Raw genomic sequence first — 15,928 nt, forward strand, 5'->3', positions numbered from 1 at the left:
AGTTCCCACATGCGGTGTATGAAGGAGACCGATCTGGTAAGCGCGTCAACCACTAGTGGGGGGGCAGCTAGCTCTGCTCGAACAATAGCACGTGGTACTGAGGCCTTGGATCTAATGAGCCGCGAGATCATAGAGCCCAGAGGCTTCTCCATGTCCCCCCATCCATTAGTGCGGCCTGTCCTCCCGTGATGATCTAATGAAGGTCCCCAAATCTCAGCTCCATAAAGCAATGCAGAAGCCACCAGAGTGTCAAAGAGCCAGAGCTTCGTCCGAGGCTCCTGAAACTGAACCTGTGAACACATCCTTTCCAATCTACGTAGTGCTGCATGGGCTCTGGTCTGTCTAGTGTCTGCTGCCCTCCTCAATGAAAATGCTGGCCCACTAAAAACCACTCCGTGGTAAGTGTACGCCTCTGTATATTCCACAGTCTCCTCGCCGTATGCGAATGTTGGCGCTGACCTCCTGATCCACTGTGGGGTGGTATTAAATACCATGACCTTGGTTTTACCAAGGTTGACGGACAAACCACTTTCCTGAGCAAACCTATTCAAAGCATCCAAGTGACGTTGCATCCCCTCCGGAGAGTCGGAGATCAACACAATATCATCAGCATATAACAATAATGGAATCCATGTCCCTGCCAACTGTGCACCTCTATCACCATCTCTCTCAATGTAGTCAGAAACCTTATCCACATACATACCAAATAGAGTAGGAGAGAGCAGGCAGCCCTGCTTCACCCCAATAGTGGAGTAAATTGGTGTGGATAGACCCTCTGAGGTGCGTACCTGCCCCACTATTGACCTGTATAATTCCATGACCCCCCAAATGAGCTCTGTGGGTACTCCCATCTACTGTAATCTGCGCATCAATCTAGCTCTAGGCATTGTGTCAAATGCTTTGCGGAAATCCACAAAGCTACAATAGATCCGTCTCCCACGCGATCTACCCTCCTCAATGATGGCTCTGAGTGTCAAGATATGGTCAAGAGTAGAAAAACCCCTCCTGAACCCTTCCTCCCGGGCTGCGCGTATCCCCTCCCTCTCTGCCCATCTACTCCGCTGCTGCTCAAGAATAGATGCGTACAACCGTGCCAATGTGTGTCCAATCATGACAGTGCGATAATTCCCAGGCTCCATAGGGTCTCCCGACTTGAAGATAGGTACAATAGTAGATAGGCTCCAAGTATCTGGCAAGCCCTCACACATGGCACGGTTAAACATCATTGCTAGACGCTCTGCTAGTAGATCTCTGGCATGCGTGAAGTGCTCAGCCACTAAACCATCATGATCGTATGCTCTCCCAGTCTTCATCCTGTCAATGGCCTTCCTCACCATCTCTGCGGTGAAAAAAGCACATGTGTGTGGGCATGGATCGGGAGGGGTGGGAAGGGGGGGCTGCTCAGGAATTGTGTACAGAGATGATGCGTACTGGCCCCAGTCCTCTGTAGAAGTGATGGCGGGGGGGGGGAGAGAGAGAGAGAGAGAGAGAGAGAGAGAAAAATGAAATGAAATGTTATATTAACGTGTTCAAAAGGCCAAAGTGACCTATGAGACTAGAAAGTTACAATGTGGTGGATTTGATACAAAGTCAGAGTAACAAAAGTAACAAAATGACAAAATGACAAAATAAAATACTATGGAATCCTGAACTGCTAGGTGTGAACTAAGCAGCTAGCTGGGATAGCTAGATCACAAGAGATCTAGCATCGGTTGCTGGCGGATCTCATCGATCTCCTCCATGGTCAGTAGTCTGACCGAGCGTCGTGCATGTCGGGCCAAAGTGATCCGAATCCTTTGATGCAGCCTCCGTGAATGCTGCAAAATGAAATGAAATGAAAATGAAATGAAATGTTATATTAACGTCTTCAAAAGGCCATAGTGACCTATGAGACCAGAAAGTTACAAGGTGGTGGATCTGATACAAAGTCAGAGTAACAAAATAACCTAACACAATACAAAACAAAGATATATACTAAGGGATTCTAGATTGGTCGATGTGAGCTAAGCAGAAAACTAAGCAAAAATGGGCAAGATGTTGGGAGAGCTGAATCACAAAAGATCTAGCATCGGTCGTTGGCGAATCTCATCAATTTCCTCCATGGTTAGTAGTCTGACCGGCCGTCGTGCATGCCTGGCCAGCGTGCTCCGAATCTTTTGACGTAGCCTCCGTTGATGCTGTGTAGTCCTTCGCAGTCGTGGGCACCTGGTTTTTCCTAGTGCAATCACTCGGTCGATCAGTGTGCCTCTGGTGTGAGACGAGGGGGAGCTCTGCTGTGGGAGTGGCTCTTGTGGCTGTCCCGTGTTTGCTCTGAAGAAGTCTGTGATCCGTCTTTGAGACTGGTTAGCCTCGCCATTCATCAGGTTCTCTCTGTGTCTGCGCAGCTCGAGCAAGAACAAACCCACGCATCTTTGATCTTCGTATCCCATTACTCTCTCTCTCTCTCTCTCTCTCTCTCTCTCTCAATGAAATGAAATAATATATACACTTTTAAAGGCCAAAATGACCTATGAGACCATCAAATGCAAAGTGGTGAATCTAATACAATGTCTGAAGTACAAGTTCAAAAAGTACTGAAAGTAAAAATGAAAACTGAAAATGAAGTGTGAAATCTGAAATCTGAAAATGTAGAATAGGCCCTCAATGACAATCTGGGTGTCTTGCTAGAATGCCTATGATCCTCTGCTGGTGTCTCCGTCGATGTAGTGTGCTCCTGTGTCTCGGTCGTGGTCGTCTCGATCTCCCGAGCTCAATCGCCCTGTCAATGAGGGTGCCTTTCGTATGAATGCAGGTACAACCCTGTGCTGGTGGTTGGTCTCTTGGCTCCCTCAATCCAAAGAAGTCTGTGATTTGTCTCTGCGACTGTCGTACTCCATGTCTCCTCAACAGACTATCTCTATGTTGGTGTAGCTCGAGTAGATATAGGCCAAGGCATCTCTGATCCTGATACCTCATGACTCTATCTAGGGCTCCAAAACCCTCCCTGAATAAGCAATGGAAGCGCCCTCGTATCTCATAATACACAGTGCAGTGGCATATGTAGTGTAGCTTTGTCTCTGGCTCTCTACCGCATAGTTGACATATCCTAGACTCCGGCGGTATCCCTTTGAATCTACCCGTCTCAATCTCCAGTTGGTGTGAGGATGTGCGAATCTGACCAATAGCACATCGCAGACCATGAGATAAATGAGTGTCCATGTAGTTCGGACGAGTCACAAACCCATCTCCTGAAAGTTGGAGAAGGTGCTCTTTGTAGAAAGCCATCTTCGTGCCCAACTCCTGTATCGGCTCTACCCATGTCCTCTTGGTGTCCAATTGTATAAGATCCTGACGAATGAGTCTAGTGATCTCCGTCCGTGTGATTGGCAGGGAGGGTGCACGCAGGGAGTACTGAAAGGGAGGCAATCTATCCATGCTGAGACCATGCCTCTAAAACCATGAGGTCATCTGTGCATACCAACATGATGCATCTCCCTGCATCGCTAACTGTCTAGAAGACTCAAGAGCCAGTCTAGTATATCTGCCTCTCTGTGTATCCCATAGACTGTGCATAAAGGACACTGATCTGGTAAGAGCCTCAATCTCTATAGGAGGGGCGGCTACGTCCGTTCGAATAATCGCATGTGGTACAGAGGCCTTGGCTCTAATCATCCGGGATATCATAAATACCAAGGGTCTCTCCATGTTCCTCCAACTGTCATGATTCAGAGATGGTCCCCAAACTTGGACCCCATAAAGCATAGCTGAAGCAACCAAAGTATCAAAGAGCCATAGTTTTGTTCGTGGTTCTTGAAACTGAACCTGCGAACACATCCTCTCTAGCCCTCCCAATGCCGCATAGGCTCTGGATAGTCTAGTCTCTGCTGCTCTTCTCAGGGTAAACCTCGGTCCCGTGAATACCACCCCCAGATATGTATATTCATCTGTGTACTCCACAGTGTCTTGGCCATATACGAGTGTAGGTGCCGATCTCTTGACCCATTGTGGTGTGGTGTTAAACACCATAACCTTGGTTTTACCAAGGTTCACAGACAGTCCACTATCCTCTTCAAAGTTGTGCAATGCCTCCAAATGTCTTTGCATGCCCTCTGGCGACTCTGACATCAACACAATATCATCAGCATATAATAATAAAGGGATCCATGTCCCTGCCAGCTGAGCGCCTCTGTCACCCTCTCTGTCAATGTAGTCAGAGACCTCATCTACGTACATACCAAAAAGTGTAGGGGACAAAGGACACCCTTGTTTCACTCCAATAGTGGAATGAACGATGTCAGAAATCCCCTCAAGAGTGCGTACCTGGCCAGTCCTCACTGAGCCGTATAAAGCCATGATCCCCCATATGATCTCTGTGGGTACTCCCAACTTCAGTAGCCTGTGCATCAATCTGGCCCTCGGCACTGTGTCAAATGCCTTGCGGAAGTCCACAAAGCAACAATACATCCGTCTCCCATGTGCCCTACCCTCCTCAATAATGGCTCCGAGTGTAAGAATATGGTCCAAAGTGGAGAAACCCCTCTTGAATCCAGCCTGTCCTGTTGCTCGTATGCCCTCATTTTCTGCCCATTTACTCAGTTGCTGTTCAAGAATGTATTCATACAACCGTGCCAATGTGTGCCCTATCATAATAGTACGGTAGTTCCCTGGCACCGTGGGGTCCCTTGCCTTGAATAGAGGTACAATAGTAGATAATCTCCAGGACTCGGGTAGTCCCTCACGCATGACACGGTTAAACAACCGCGCAAGAACCTCTGACAGTAAATCTCTAGCATGTATCAAGTGCTCTTCCACCAAACCATCATGATCATATGCTCTCTTAGTCCTCATCCTATTAATGGCGTTCTTCACCATCTCAGTGGTAAAGAAGGTACTAGTGGCTGGACATGGCTCTAGAGGGTCTGGTAATGGTGGTTGCCCAGGTACTGTATATAATGATGCTGCATATTGACCTCAAATCTCGGGAGAGGTTATCACTGGAGGAGGTGAGTGCTCATGGAAGAGACGCCAGGCCTCACGTGAATCTCGGCTCAAAAAGAGCTGATACAAATCATGTTCCATCTGGGCTAAAAAGGCCCACTTTTTCCGTCGCACTAAACGCCGAAGGGCAATCCGAGACTGTCTATATGTAATGACTCCAAGCATAAGCTCGCTCTGAATCTGAACTCTCATCTCTCTGCGCTCCTCATTATACCAACTATTCTGAGACATGTTCCCAGAACATCTTCTCTGATCTGGTTGAGTGTGTGGGTATGCCTCTGCTGCTGCCCCATGCAAGATCTCCGTCAATAAAGTGGTGATCTCCTCCACTGTATATACAGGCTCGGCTGCCCCTATCCGTCTGTAAATCTCTTCCACATAAACTGAATCTGTCTCTAGTGTAAAAGTATACCGTGTGTGTGCACTCCGTGGTGTCTGAGAGACACTATATTGGAAAGAGACTGAAAAAGTCAGGAGAGCATGGTCCACTGTTACTCCAACAGGCCTAGGGCCCACACTGAGATCCTGAATATGAGAGATGAGGCTCGGTGAAGTCATGACATAGTCCATTGTACTGGCCCCATGTCTGTGTGGAAAGCATGTGAATCCCCCAGGCGAAGGAAAAATCTCTAGACCATTAAGTATGGCTGAGAGAGAGAGAGAGAGAGAGAGAGAGAGAGAGAGAGAGAGAGAGAGAGAGAGAGAGAGAGAGAGAGAGAGAGAGAGAGAGAGAGAGAGAGAGAGAGAGAGAGAGAGAGATGAGAGATGAAATGAAATGTTATATTAACGTCTTCAAAAGGCCAAAATGACCTATGAGACCAATCAGTTACAAAATAGTGAATCTAATACCATGTCTGGGTACAAAAGAACTAGAAAAGAACTAGAAGTGGAACAAAATACTACTACTACTACAATCTAAAACTACGTGGGTGTAGCAGCTGATACAATAGGTACCCGGTAAACTGGATGTAACAGTGTGTGAAACAAAGATGGAAGAAATGGTGAGGATCCATCCTCATCTGCACTCTGAATGTCGAGAGAGTATGGCTCGAATCTTCTGTTGTAGTCTCCGTCGATGCTGTGTAGCTCCTCTCCTCAGTCGCGGTCGTCTGTATCTCTGTAGCTCCAATGCTCGGTCGATGAGAGTGCCAGTAGTGGTCGAATGAGTGTGGGACGAGCTCTGCAGTGGTGGCTGCTCCTCTGGCTGTCCCATATCTAGTGAAAAGAGATCTGTAATGTGTCTCTGGGACTGCCTCTCTCTAGCTCTCCCCAGTAAAGTGTCTCTATACCTGTGTAACTCAAGTAGATATAGTCCAAGACATCTCTGATCCTCATAACTCATGACCCTAGATAGAGGACCAAAACCCTCTCTGAATAAGCAGTGGAAACGCCCCCGTATCTCATAGAACACTGTGCAATGACATATGTAGTGCAACTCTGTCTCTGGCTCTCTCTGGCATAATCGGCATATCCTGTTGTCTGCTGGTATCCCTTTGAATCTACCAGTCTCAATCTCGAGCTGATGTGAGGATGTGCGTATCTGACCAATGGCACAACGCAAACCATGAGACATATGTGTGTCCATGTAGCTGGGTCGAATCACAAACCCATCTCCTGTGAGGTGGAGAAGATGCTCTCTATAGAAAGCCATCTTCGTGCTCAACTCCTGAGGCGGCTCTATCCATGTCCTCCTGGTGTCGAGCTGGATCAGGTCCTGACGAATGAGTCTAGTGATCTCCACCCGTGTAAGAGACAGCGAGGGTGCCTGAAGAGAATACTGGAAAGGGGGCAACCTGTCCATGGTGAAGCCATGCGTCTGAAACCATGAAGTCATCTGTGCATACCAGCATGAAGTGTCCCCCTGTAGAGCTAACTGTCTGGAAGACTCAAGGGCCAGTCTAGCATATCTGTCTGGAAGACTCAAGGGCCAGTCTAGAGAGAGAGAGAGAGAGAGAGAGAGAGAGAGAGAGAGAGAGAGAGAGAGAGAGAGAGAGAGAGAGAGAGAGAGAGAGAGAGAGAGAGAGAGAGAGAGAGAGAGAGAGAGAGAGAGAGAGAGAGAGAGAGAGAGAGAGAGAGAGAGAGAGAGAGAGAGAAATGAAATGTTATATTAACGTCTTCAAAAGGCTAGAATGACCTATGAGCGGGAGCGGGAGCGCAGGGCAGGGGGGTGCGAGAGATTACATAAAATGTTATATTAACAACTTCAAAAGGCCAAAATGACCTATGAGACCAAAGCGTTACAATGTGGTGAATCTGATACAAAGTCAGAGTAACAAAATGAAATGACAAAATGGCTCTGAGCGTAAGAATATGATCTAAAGTGGAATAACCCCTTCTGAATCCAGCTTGTCCTGTTGCCCTTATGCCCTCATTCTCTGCCCATCTACTCAATTTTTGTTCAAGAATGGATGCGTACAGTCGGGTCAAAGTGTGACCTACCATAATGGTACGGTAGTTCCCGGGTATCATATGATCCCTTGACTTGAAAATAGGTACGATAGTAGATAATTTCCAAGATTCAGGTAATCCTTCACACATGACCCGATTAAACAGATGAGCAAGGACTTCTGAAAGTAGATCCCTGGCATGGATCAGATGTTCTGCTACTAAACCATCATGATCATATGCTCTTCATGTCTTCATCTTATCAATGGCTTTTTCCACCATTTCCGTAGTAAAGAAAGTACTAGTAGCAGGGCATAGCTCTAACGGATCTGGTAATGGAGGCTGTCCAGATACCATATATAATGATGTTACATATTGACCCCAGATCTCAGGAGAAGTAATCGTCGGAGGCGGTGAGTGCTCGTGAAATAAGCGCCAGGCCTCATGTGAGAGAGAGAAATGAAATGTTATATTAACGTCTTCAGAAGGCCAGAATGACCTATGAGACCAGAAAGTTACAATGTGGTGGATCTGATACAAAGTTAGAGTAACAAAAATGACAAAATAAAATGACAGAATAAAATGCTATGGAATCTGAAACAGCTAGGTGTGATCTAAGCAGTAGGTTGTACGTAATTGTTAAAGCATGTTCATTTCTTTTAGGCAATAAATGTGACTACACATTACGGGAAAAAGAGAAGTATATCCCTTGTATATGATTGTTTAAAATGCTTCCGTGATCTCTTTGACAACGACCTTACCTCTATAGCAAGAAGCATAAGTTTAGAATATAAGAAGCTGAAATTTTGTCTTGCTTAATCCACCCCAAATGAAAGTAAACGCTTCAAGATTGGAGGGTAACTTGGTGGTGTAGAAGTACATGTCTGTTGTCAAAGGAATACTCATGGTCATCCGATTCCTCCCTGTGAAGCTGCTTCTATTGCGAATTCTCTCCTCCCGCAGGATCTGTGCTAATAAGTGGAGCATGCAAATACCCCTAAGAAAAACTGCAATGTCCTCAGTTTGCCCAACTATAATATGTACGCAGCTTTCAGCAACTTCTTTACTCATTATGTGATGGTTTGTGGCTTTTACCATGTTTATAAGCAACCGTGTCATCAACTATATCTATGGTGCTATATATTCTATGCACATTTTGTCTTACAACAAAATGTGGTTGAGGAAGGGAAGTGGGGTTGTTGGCATAACCAGCAAGAGATTAGATGAGGGAAAAGAGGGCCAGTGAGGGAGCGGCAGGGCACGGAGTGGGGCTAAGTTGTAGGAGTGTGTGCGCGCATTTGTGCACAGTAAGAATTCTGGTGCTCGTGTACCCCATGGAAGAGTGCATGGGGAATAACATGGAATCTTAAATCAAGTCCACTGCTTGCCGAGTTCAAGCAACATCCCCCTTCCCCAAATAAAAGCTACGGGCTACAAAAACATTTGCTTAGGTAAGTAGAGGCATGAAAACTGTGAGCATCGTTGTTAACTTAGGCGTTGTAGCAATTCGGTATCCAGATGTGTAGTGTGTGAGAGCACTAACACTGGTCACAGCAACGTGATTGCATGCAAGTTCATATCCATGTTTGCATGTTGACGGCAAGGGACCCCGGACTTCACAGTGCTTTCAATCACAGCCATTTTTATGGAGGCTCTCAGATTGTAGCTGCTGCATGTAGACTTATGAGCTTTACAGATTTGGAATTCAAAACTTTTCTTGTACCAGACTTACCAACTTCCCTGTTGAGCACTGTGGTCTGCGTTTGATTCTTCTTTGAAAAGAAGAAAGTACTAATTTTTAGAGTTTTTTTTCAAAGGAGAGATTAGATTTGAGCTGTATGTTGTCAATTTCTTGTAGGAACTTCCCCCTTTTCCGGATCTTCCAGTGTTTGGAAGCATGCAAGGCTTCCTTCTAAACCTTCGGGGAGATTCTAGTAAAGCATATGACTTTAGCAAGGTATTTCTATTTGCATGCTACAGACAATTTACTATCTTCTTTTGCGTTCTAGATTGATCTATTCGTGTGCATCATTTGATTTGTTGCCATGTTTAAAGTTTGTGATGCAGACCATGGAGTTTCCTGCTTTCTTGAGGCTAGAAAGGTACACTGAGAATCTCAGCTTTTTCAGTATTTCTTGTAGTAAATTTTCTTTCTGGCAAGCTCTGGATCTTAAACAACCCTTGCACAAAGTAGTGAGACTCCTAATATCTCTTTTCAGTTAGTGACTGAAATTGCTGCAAAATGTGAGTGTGCAATGCTGTTGGGAGCACATACTGGATAGATGTTCTGGATCTTCTTGAAATGCTGGATTCTTGCGAGTGTAACGAAAGGCCAAAACCTGCAGTGCTATCAGTCTTCTGAGTAGCTTCCCAATAAGCGTTTTGTTAATGACTAATTGCAAGACATTCAAATTTCTTACTTAATCTGGCTAAGAGTGCACTAGTTGAAATGACGCTAGTTTGCGTGTCACTGATCTCCATCATTGTAGCCCACCGGCTAATGTGCTACCAGTGCTCGATGACAGATGGCTGGTCATCTTGGCAGCTGGACTAGGCTCTAGAATAGCTTGACTAGTGGCTTAGAGGGCCAGTGGATGTCGACCATTTAGCCAAATCACTGGCTAGAGGGCCTGACTACAGAGGACCTTTTTGCTCACTACTAGACTAGCACTCTAAGCGGAAGACCATGAATAGCCTAGCCATTGGCCTGCCTGCTAGCTTACCTAGCTTATTATCCACCTGAATTTACTCATTGTATCCTTCTGTGAGATACTTGCCTTAAGGCTACACATTTTTCCCTCCCATGGAGATATTTAGTTCCCGTGTATATACCATGGATATCATCGGTTTATGATTAGTCTAGTAGTTTTTGGGCCTAGAGTGTTGAGCCAGTCACAAACAGTCTCACTGCACACTCCATGCACTGTTGAGCCCCGACTCCCCCAATGTAATCTGTTGGTCCTTGGTCTGGAGCTGAGTGTGCTGCCAGCCAGTCACTAGTCTATAATACATTGTGAGTTGATGGATTCAGCTGAGCCTTCGGTTTCTTTGTTATCTTTCAGTCTTGTCCTTCAGTTGTTCACTCATGTGGTATAGAAACGTTGTCGGAGTGTGCTTCTTCACTTTCTCCTCATGCCTTGAGGCTTCTGATGTTTGAGAGAGAGAGAGAGAGAGAGAGAGAGAGAGAGAGAGAGAGAGAGAGAGAGAGAGAGAGAGAGAGAGAGAGAGAGAGAGAGAAAGATTTTTAACGTCTATGTCAGGCCGAAATCGGCCTATGAGACAAATCAAATGTACATGGTGTGAAGAGAGAGAGAGAGAGAGAGAGAGAGAGAGAGAGAGAGAGAGAGAGAGAGAGAGAGAGAGAGAGAGAGAGAGAGAGAGAGAGAGAGAGAGAGAGAGAGATGAAATGTTATATTAACGTCTTCAAAAGGCCAAAGTGACCTATGAGACCAGAAAGTTCCAATGCGGTGTATCTGATACAAAGTCAGATTAACAAAATAAATTAAACTAGGATAACAGAATATAAATACTACGGAATCCTAAACTAAGCTGATAGGTGTGAAAGGTGAAAGGCGCGAAATGTGTGAACTAAGCAGTACAATGTGGAGAGAGAGAGAGAGAGAGAGAGAGAGAGAGAGAGAGAGAGAGAGAGAGAGAGAGAGATGAAATGAAATGTTATATTAATGTCTTCAAAAGGCCAAAGTGACCTATGAGACCTAAAAGTTACAATGTGGTGGATCTGATACAAAGTCCGAGTAACAAAAGTAACAAAATGAAATGAGAATCACAATATGACAAAATGACTAAATGACTACTATGGAATCTTAAACTCCAAGGTGTGAACTAATTAGCTAGCTGGGATAGCTAAAATCACAAGAGATCGAGCATCGGTCGCTGGCGGATCTCATCAATCTCCTCCATGGTAGTAGTCTGACCGGGTGTCGTGCATGTCGGGCCAAAGTGATCCGAATCCTCTGATGCAGCCTCCGTCGGTGCTCTGTAGTCCTCCGTAGTCGCGGGCGTCTAGATCTCCCCAGCTCGGTCGCCCCGTCGATCAGTGTGCCTCTGGTGAGAGAGAGAGAGAGAGAGAGAGAGAGAGAGAGAGAGAGAGAGGAGAGAGAGAGAGAGAGAGAGAGAGAGAGAGAGAGAGAGAGAGAGAGAGAGAGAGAGAGAGAGAGAGATGAAATGAAATGAAATGTTATATTAACGTCTTGAAAAGGCCAAAATGACCTATGAGACCAAAAAGTTACAATTGGTGAATCTGATACCATGTCTGAGTACGGAAATTACCAGGTTACAAAGTTACCAAGTTACAAAGAACTAACACTAAAACACTAAGGCACTAAGGAGAAAGGGAATAAAAGGGGGGGGGGGGGGGGGGGGGGGGGGGGGGGAGGGGGGTGTTTGTGGGTTAAGATGAAATCTCTCATCGGTCGCTGTCGGATCTCATCGACTTCCTCCATGGTCAAAACTCTGGTTGGGAGTCTTGCATGTCGAGCTAGAGTGATCTGTATCTTCTGTTGCAACCTTCGTCGGTAGTGGGAGACCCCCCGAGGTCGTGGACGTCTGGATCTGCCAAGTTCAGTCGCTTTGTCAAGCAGTGTACCTCTAGTATGAGTAGGCTGTAATGATTGCTCCGTTTGCTCTCCTCTGTCTGGTGTAAAGAACTCTGTGATTCGTCTCTGAGACTGTCTTTCCCCTGATGTCCTCAGCAAGCTCTCCCTAAGTCTGCGCAGCTCTAGCAGGAACAATCCGAGACACTTCTGATCCTTGTATCTCATGACTCTAGAAAAAGGTCCGAACCCTTCTCTAAACAAGCAGTGGAAGCGTCCGCGTATCTCATAGTATGCCGGGCAGTGGCATGTGTAGTGCAGTTCTGACTCTGGCTCTAAGTTACATAGGTGACATCCTGGCTCCTGCCAGCACCCCTCGGAATCGGCCAGTCTTGATCTGGAGCTGATGTGAGGATGTGCGTATCTGTCCAATAGCGCATCTTATTCCATGAGATAAGTGTGTATCCATGTATGGTGGCCTAGTCACAAATCCGTCCTCCGTGAGTTGGAGAAGATGCTCTCTGTAGAAGGCCATCTTCGTGCCCAACTTCTGTGTCGGTTGTATCCATGTGCTCCTGGTATTTAGTTGAATCAGATCCTGACGTATGAGCCTGGTGATCTGTGTCCGTGTGAGAGACAAGGAGGGTGCATCCAAGGAGTATTGAAGCGGAGGTAATCTATCCATATTGAGACCATGCGACTGGAACCATGATGCCATCTGTCCATACCAACATGGTGTATCGCCTTGTAGAGCTAGTTGTCGAGATGACTCCAGGGCAAGCCGAGCGTATCTATCTCTGGGGAGATCCCATAAACCGTGCATAAAGGACACCGATCTCGTCAGTGCCTCCACCACGAGGGGGGGGGGGGGGGGGGGGGGGAGCTAGCTCGGCTCGGATAATCTCATGTGGTACTGAGGCCTTAGCCCGAATCATCCGAGCGATCATAGAGACCAGAGTCCTCTCCATACATCGCCATCCATCTGTATTACCAGATCTCCCATGGTGGTCTACTGAGGGTCCCCATACCTGAACTCCATAGAGCATAGCTGGAGTCACTACAGTGTCAAAGAGCCATAGCTTTGTTCGTGGTTCCTGAAACTGAACCTGCGAACACATCCTCTCCAGTCCTCCCAAAGCTGCATATGCTCTCGTCAGTCTAGTCTCTGATGCTCTTCTTAGTGAAAACACCGGTCCACTGAATACTACCCCAAGATAGGTATATGCATCTGTGTACTCCACAATCTCCTGGCCATACATAAATGTGGGTGCCGACCTCTTGACCCACTGTGGTGTGGTGTTGAACACCATAACCTTGGTTTTTCCCAGATTGACCGACAATCCACTCTCACGAGCAAATGTATGCAGAGCATCCAAATGACGCTGCATCCCCTCTGGGGAGTCTGAAATCAGCACAATATCATTAGCATATAGTAACAGTGGAATCCATGTCCCTGCTAGCTGAGCCCCCCTGTCTCCCTGCCGCTCGACATAGTCTGAAAACTCATCCACATACATCCCAAAAAGAGTCGGGGATAGTGGGCATCCCTGCTTTACTCCGATAGTGGAGTGGACCATGTCAGACATTCCCTCAGTGGTGCGTACCCGTCCCATCACTGTCCTGTATAGAGCCAGAATACCCCATATCAACTCTGTAGGCACACCCATGTCCTGTAGTCTGTGTATAAGTCTGGCTCTCGGCACTGTGTCGAAAGCTTTGCGGAAATCCACAAAGCTACAATAGATTCTCTTGCCGTGGTGTCTACTCTCCTCAATAATAGCTCTGAGTGTTAGAATCTAGACCAGAGTGGAGAAACCTCTCCTGAAACCTGCTTGCCCTGGTGCTCTTATTCCCTCTCGCTCTGCCCATCTAAGAAAGGGACACGTTCACTCTTCGCTAGTACACCTATGTACGCGCGCGCACACTTTTTTTTGTAAATCGATTTGATTAATTTACTAGTGGGAAACCTCAAAGCGAGGAAAACCCACTAAAAGGGTCATATACAAGGAAAAGAGCACATAACTACTCAGCGGTCGAGAGTAACTAAAAACATTCATATGAAAGCTGATGCATCTCTATTATAATAACACCAACTTCCAAAGCAAACCGTAACGATTGCCTCAGAGAAAGTCTGAAGAGTGGGAATGGGTCTGCATGAGTACGATGGAACATGTAAGCATTACGCTGACTCCACAAGGTCCAATAAGCTCAGTATCTGACCCACATAAAGGAGACTGCAAAACGCTGCAGTGTTGGTGAGAAAATGCCAAATGCCCAGAACCTTTTGTGAAAGACAACCCCAGGAAAACGAAGCCGCATACAGGCCGATACACGGCGAAGGAAGTCTCTAGTAACGCAACAATCCCACAACAAGTGACAAATATCCTCTTTTGCAGTCGAGCAATGAACGCAAGAAGAAGGACGAATATGACGCGCCCGAAGAAAGTGCCGACGGGAAGCACTCCAAGCAAAGAGCGCCAAAGAAACAGGCGCTCTTCCAAAGGAAAATGGCTTTTCCACAAGGGAGAGAGGAGCCTCCTCCACCAGAGGTCAGATTTGTGCATGCGCCAAAGGGCATTACAATGACCATCAAGCCATGGTTGTGGTAGAAGAAGAGCATGAATTTTACCTGCAGAAATATCTCGAAAAGGCGTTTCCCGAAGGGTCCAATCAGACATGCGATCCCATCAGGCAAAGGTGAAATAGGCAAAAAGGCGAGCAGCAAAGGGAAAATCAAAAGTATATCCAGCCTCATCGACCACATCCTCAACCACACGAATGCCACGACCAGAGAGAGAGTAAGCCTGACGAGGAGAGCGGTTGACCAAAGTAAGAGAGAATGTGCGGCTCCAATGGAGACTTTCCAAACGAATCAAACCACCTTTCTGCCGAGGATTCCACGATAAATGCATCGTAACCTCTTTCCAGGCAGATGCTAAAGTGGAAGCAAGAGGACATCCAGGAATGTGCCCTTCCATCTTGCCAAAAACCACCTCCCAGATAGATGGTTGCCAATGGCCAAAAGTAGAAGTAACAACATGCTGACCGAGGAATGCAAACATCAGAGTCCAAGGCTGAATTTGTTGCACTAGAGTGGGGAACAACATAGCTTTCCTCGCAGGACGTGCCTGTGCAAATCCAAGATATTAAGTCCACCAAGACGTTTAGGATTGCAAAGCTTCTCCATCGACATCAAACGTAAGCCTTTTTTTAGAGCATGAGTGCGCCACAAATGGGACATAATGTCCAACATAAGAGTATCTTCCACAACATCTTTACTTTTCGGGAGGCCTACGATAGAGTTGACTGGGACTTTTTGGAGGGCACTACGCAGGTTGGGCTTCTTAAATGCTTGGATTAGAGGTGTGTCAGCTCTTTACAGACGGGCACACAATCAGGTAGTTTTGTCAGGTGGTAGAGGTGATTGTTTCATCCTCAGACGTTCGGTTAGATAGGGTTGCTGTCTTGCCCCCTTCCTCTTGTTGTTCTATGCTGAGGCCATGAGCAGATTTTTGGTTTCACAGCAGGTTGGTCTACGTGGCTTAGCGCTCCCTATTCGGGGAGATGAGCTACTGGATACTGAGTTTGCAGACGACTCAGCTTTGTACCTGGAGGCCAACCTCCATAGGTGTGAGCGAGATCTTGAGACCTTTTGTTGTGCATCGGGCGCACTGATCAACTGGAGAAAGACAGTGGCTTTCTCGGTTGGTAGTGCTCCTGTGCCTGATTGGCTGCCAAGTGAGGGTTTCAGATGGATTCCCCGAGGGACTGCAGCTCGATACTTGAGCTGTCAGGTTGGCTTGGACTTGTCTCCTGAGCAGCAGATTGCCCCCCTCCTCCCCTCCATCAGGAGGAAGTTGTTATATTGGAGCTCCGCACAACTTTCTCTGGCAGGCAGAGTTGAAGTGGCCAACCAGGTGTTGTTGGCTACTATGTGGTACATCACTTCTTGTTGGATCTTTTTGAGTTCCTGCATCAGCCAGGTAGAGAGGCTCATGAGAAATTTCCTTTGG

General features: G+C 46.7%; 1 protein-coding gene across 10 annotated transcripts in view; it reads left to right on the forward strand.

The window, feature by feature from the left end:
* Positions 1-15,928, forward strand: part of ATM (Serine/Threonine-kinase ATM-like protein) — a 289,283-nt gene that overhangs the window by 144,057 nt on the left and 129,298 nt on the right. For 9 of the 10 annotated variants that reach the window (XM_086526409.1, XM_086526408.1, XM_086526410.1 and 6 more), the window contains exons 37-38: positions 9,221-9,319; positions 9,418-9,464. In XM_086526409.1, the coding sequence (XP_086382535.1) occupies positions 9,221-9,319; positions 9,418-9,464 (146 nt within the window). The remainder of the gene's footprint in view (positions 1-9,220; positions 9,320-9,417; positions 9,465-15,928) is intronic. The other variant, XM_086526406.1, reaches the window with a different exon arrangement.

Source organism: Adiantum capillus-veneris, chromosome 13 (genome assembly GCF_014529385.1).
Source record: "Adiantum capillus-veneris isolate H3 chromosome 13, ASM1452938v2, whole genome shotgun sequence".
NCBI classification, from domain to species: Eukaryota; Viridiplantae; Streptophyta; class Polypodiopsida; order Polypodiales; family Pteridaceae; genus Adiantum; species Adiantum capillus-veneris.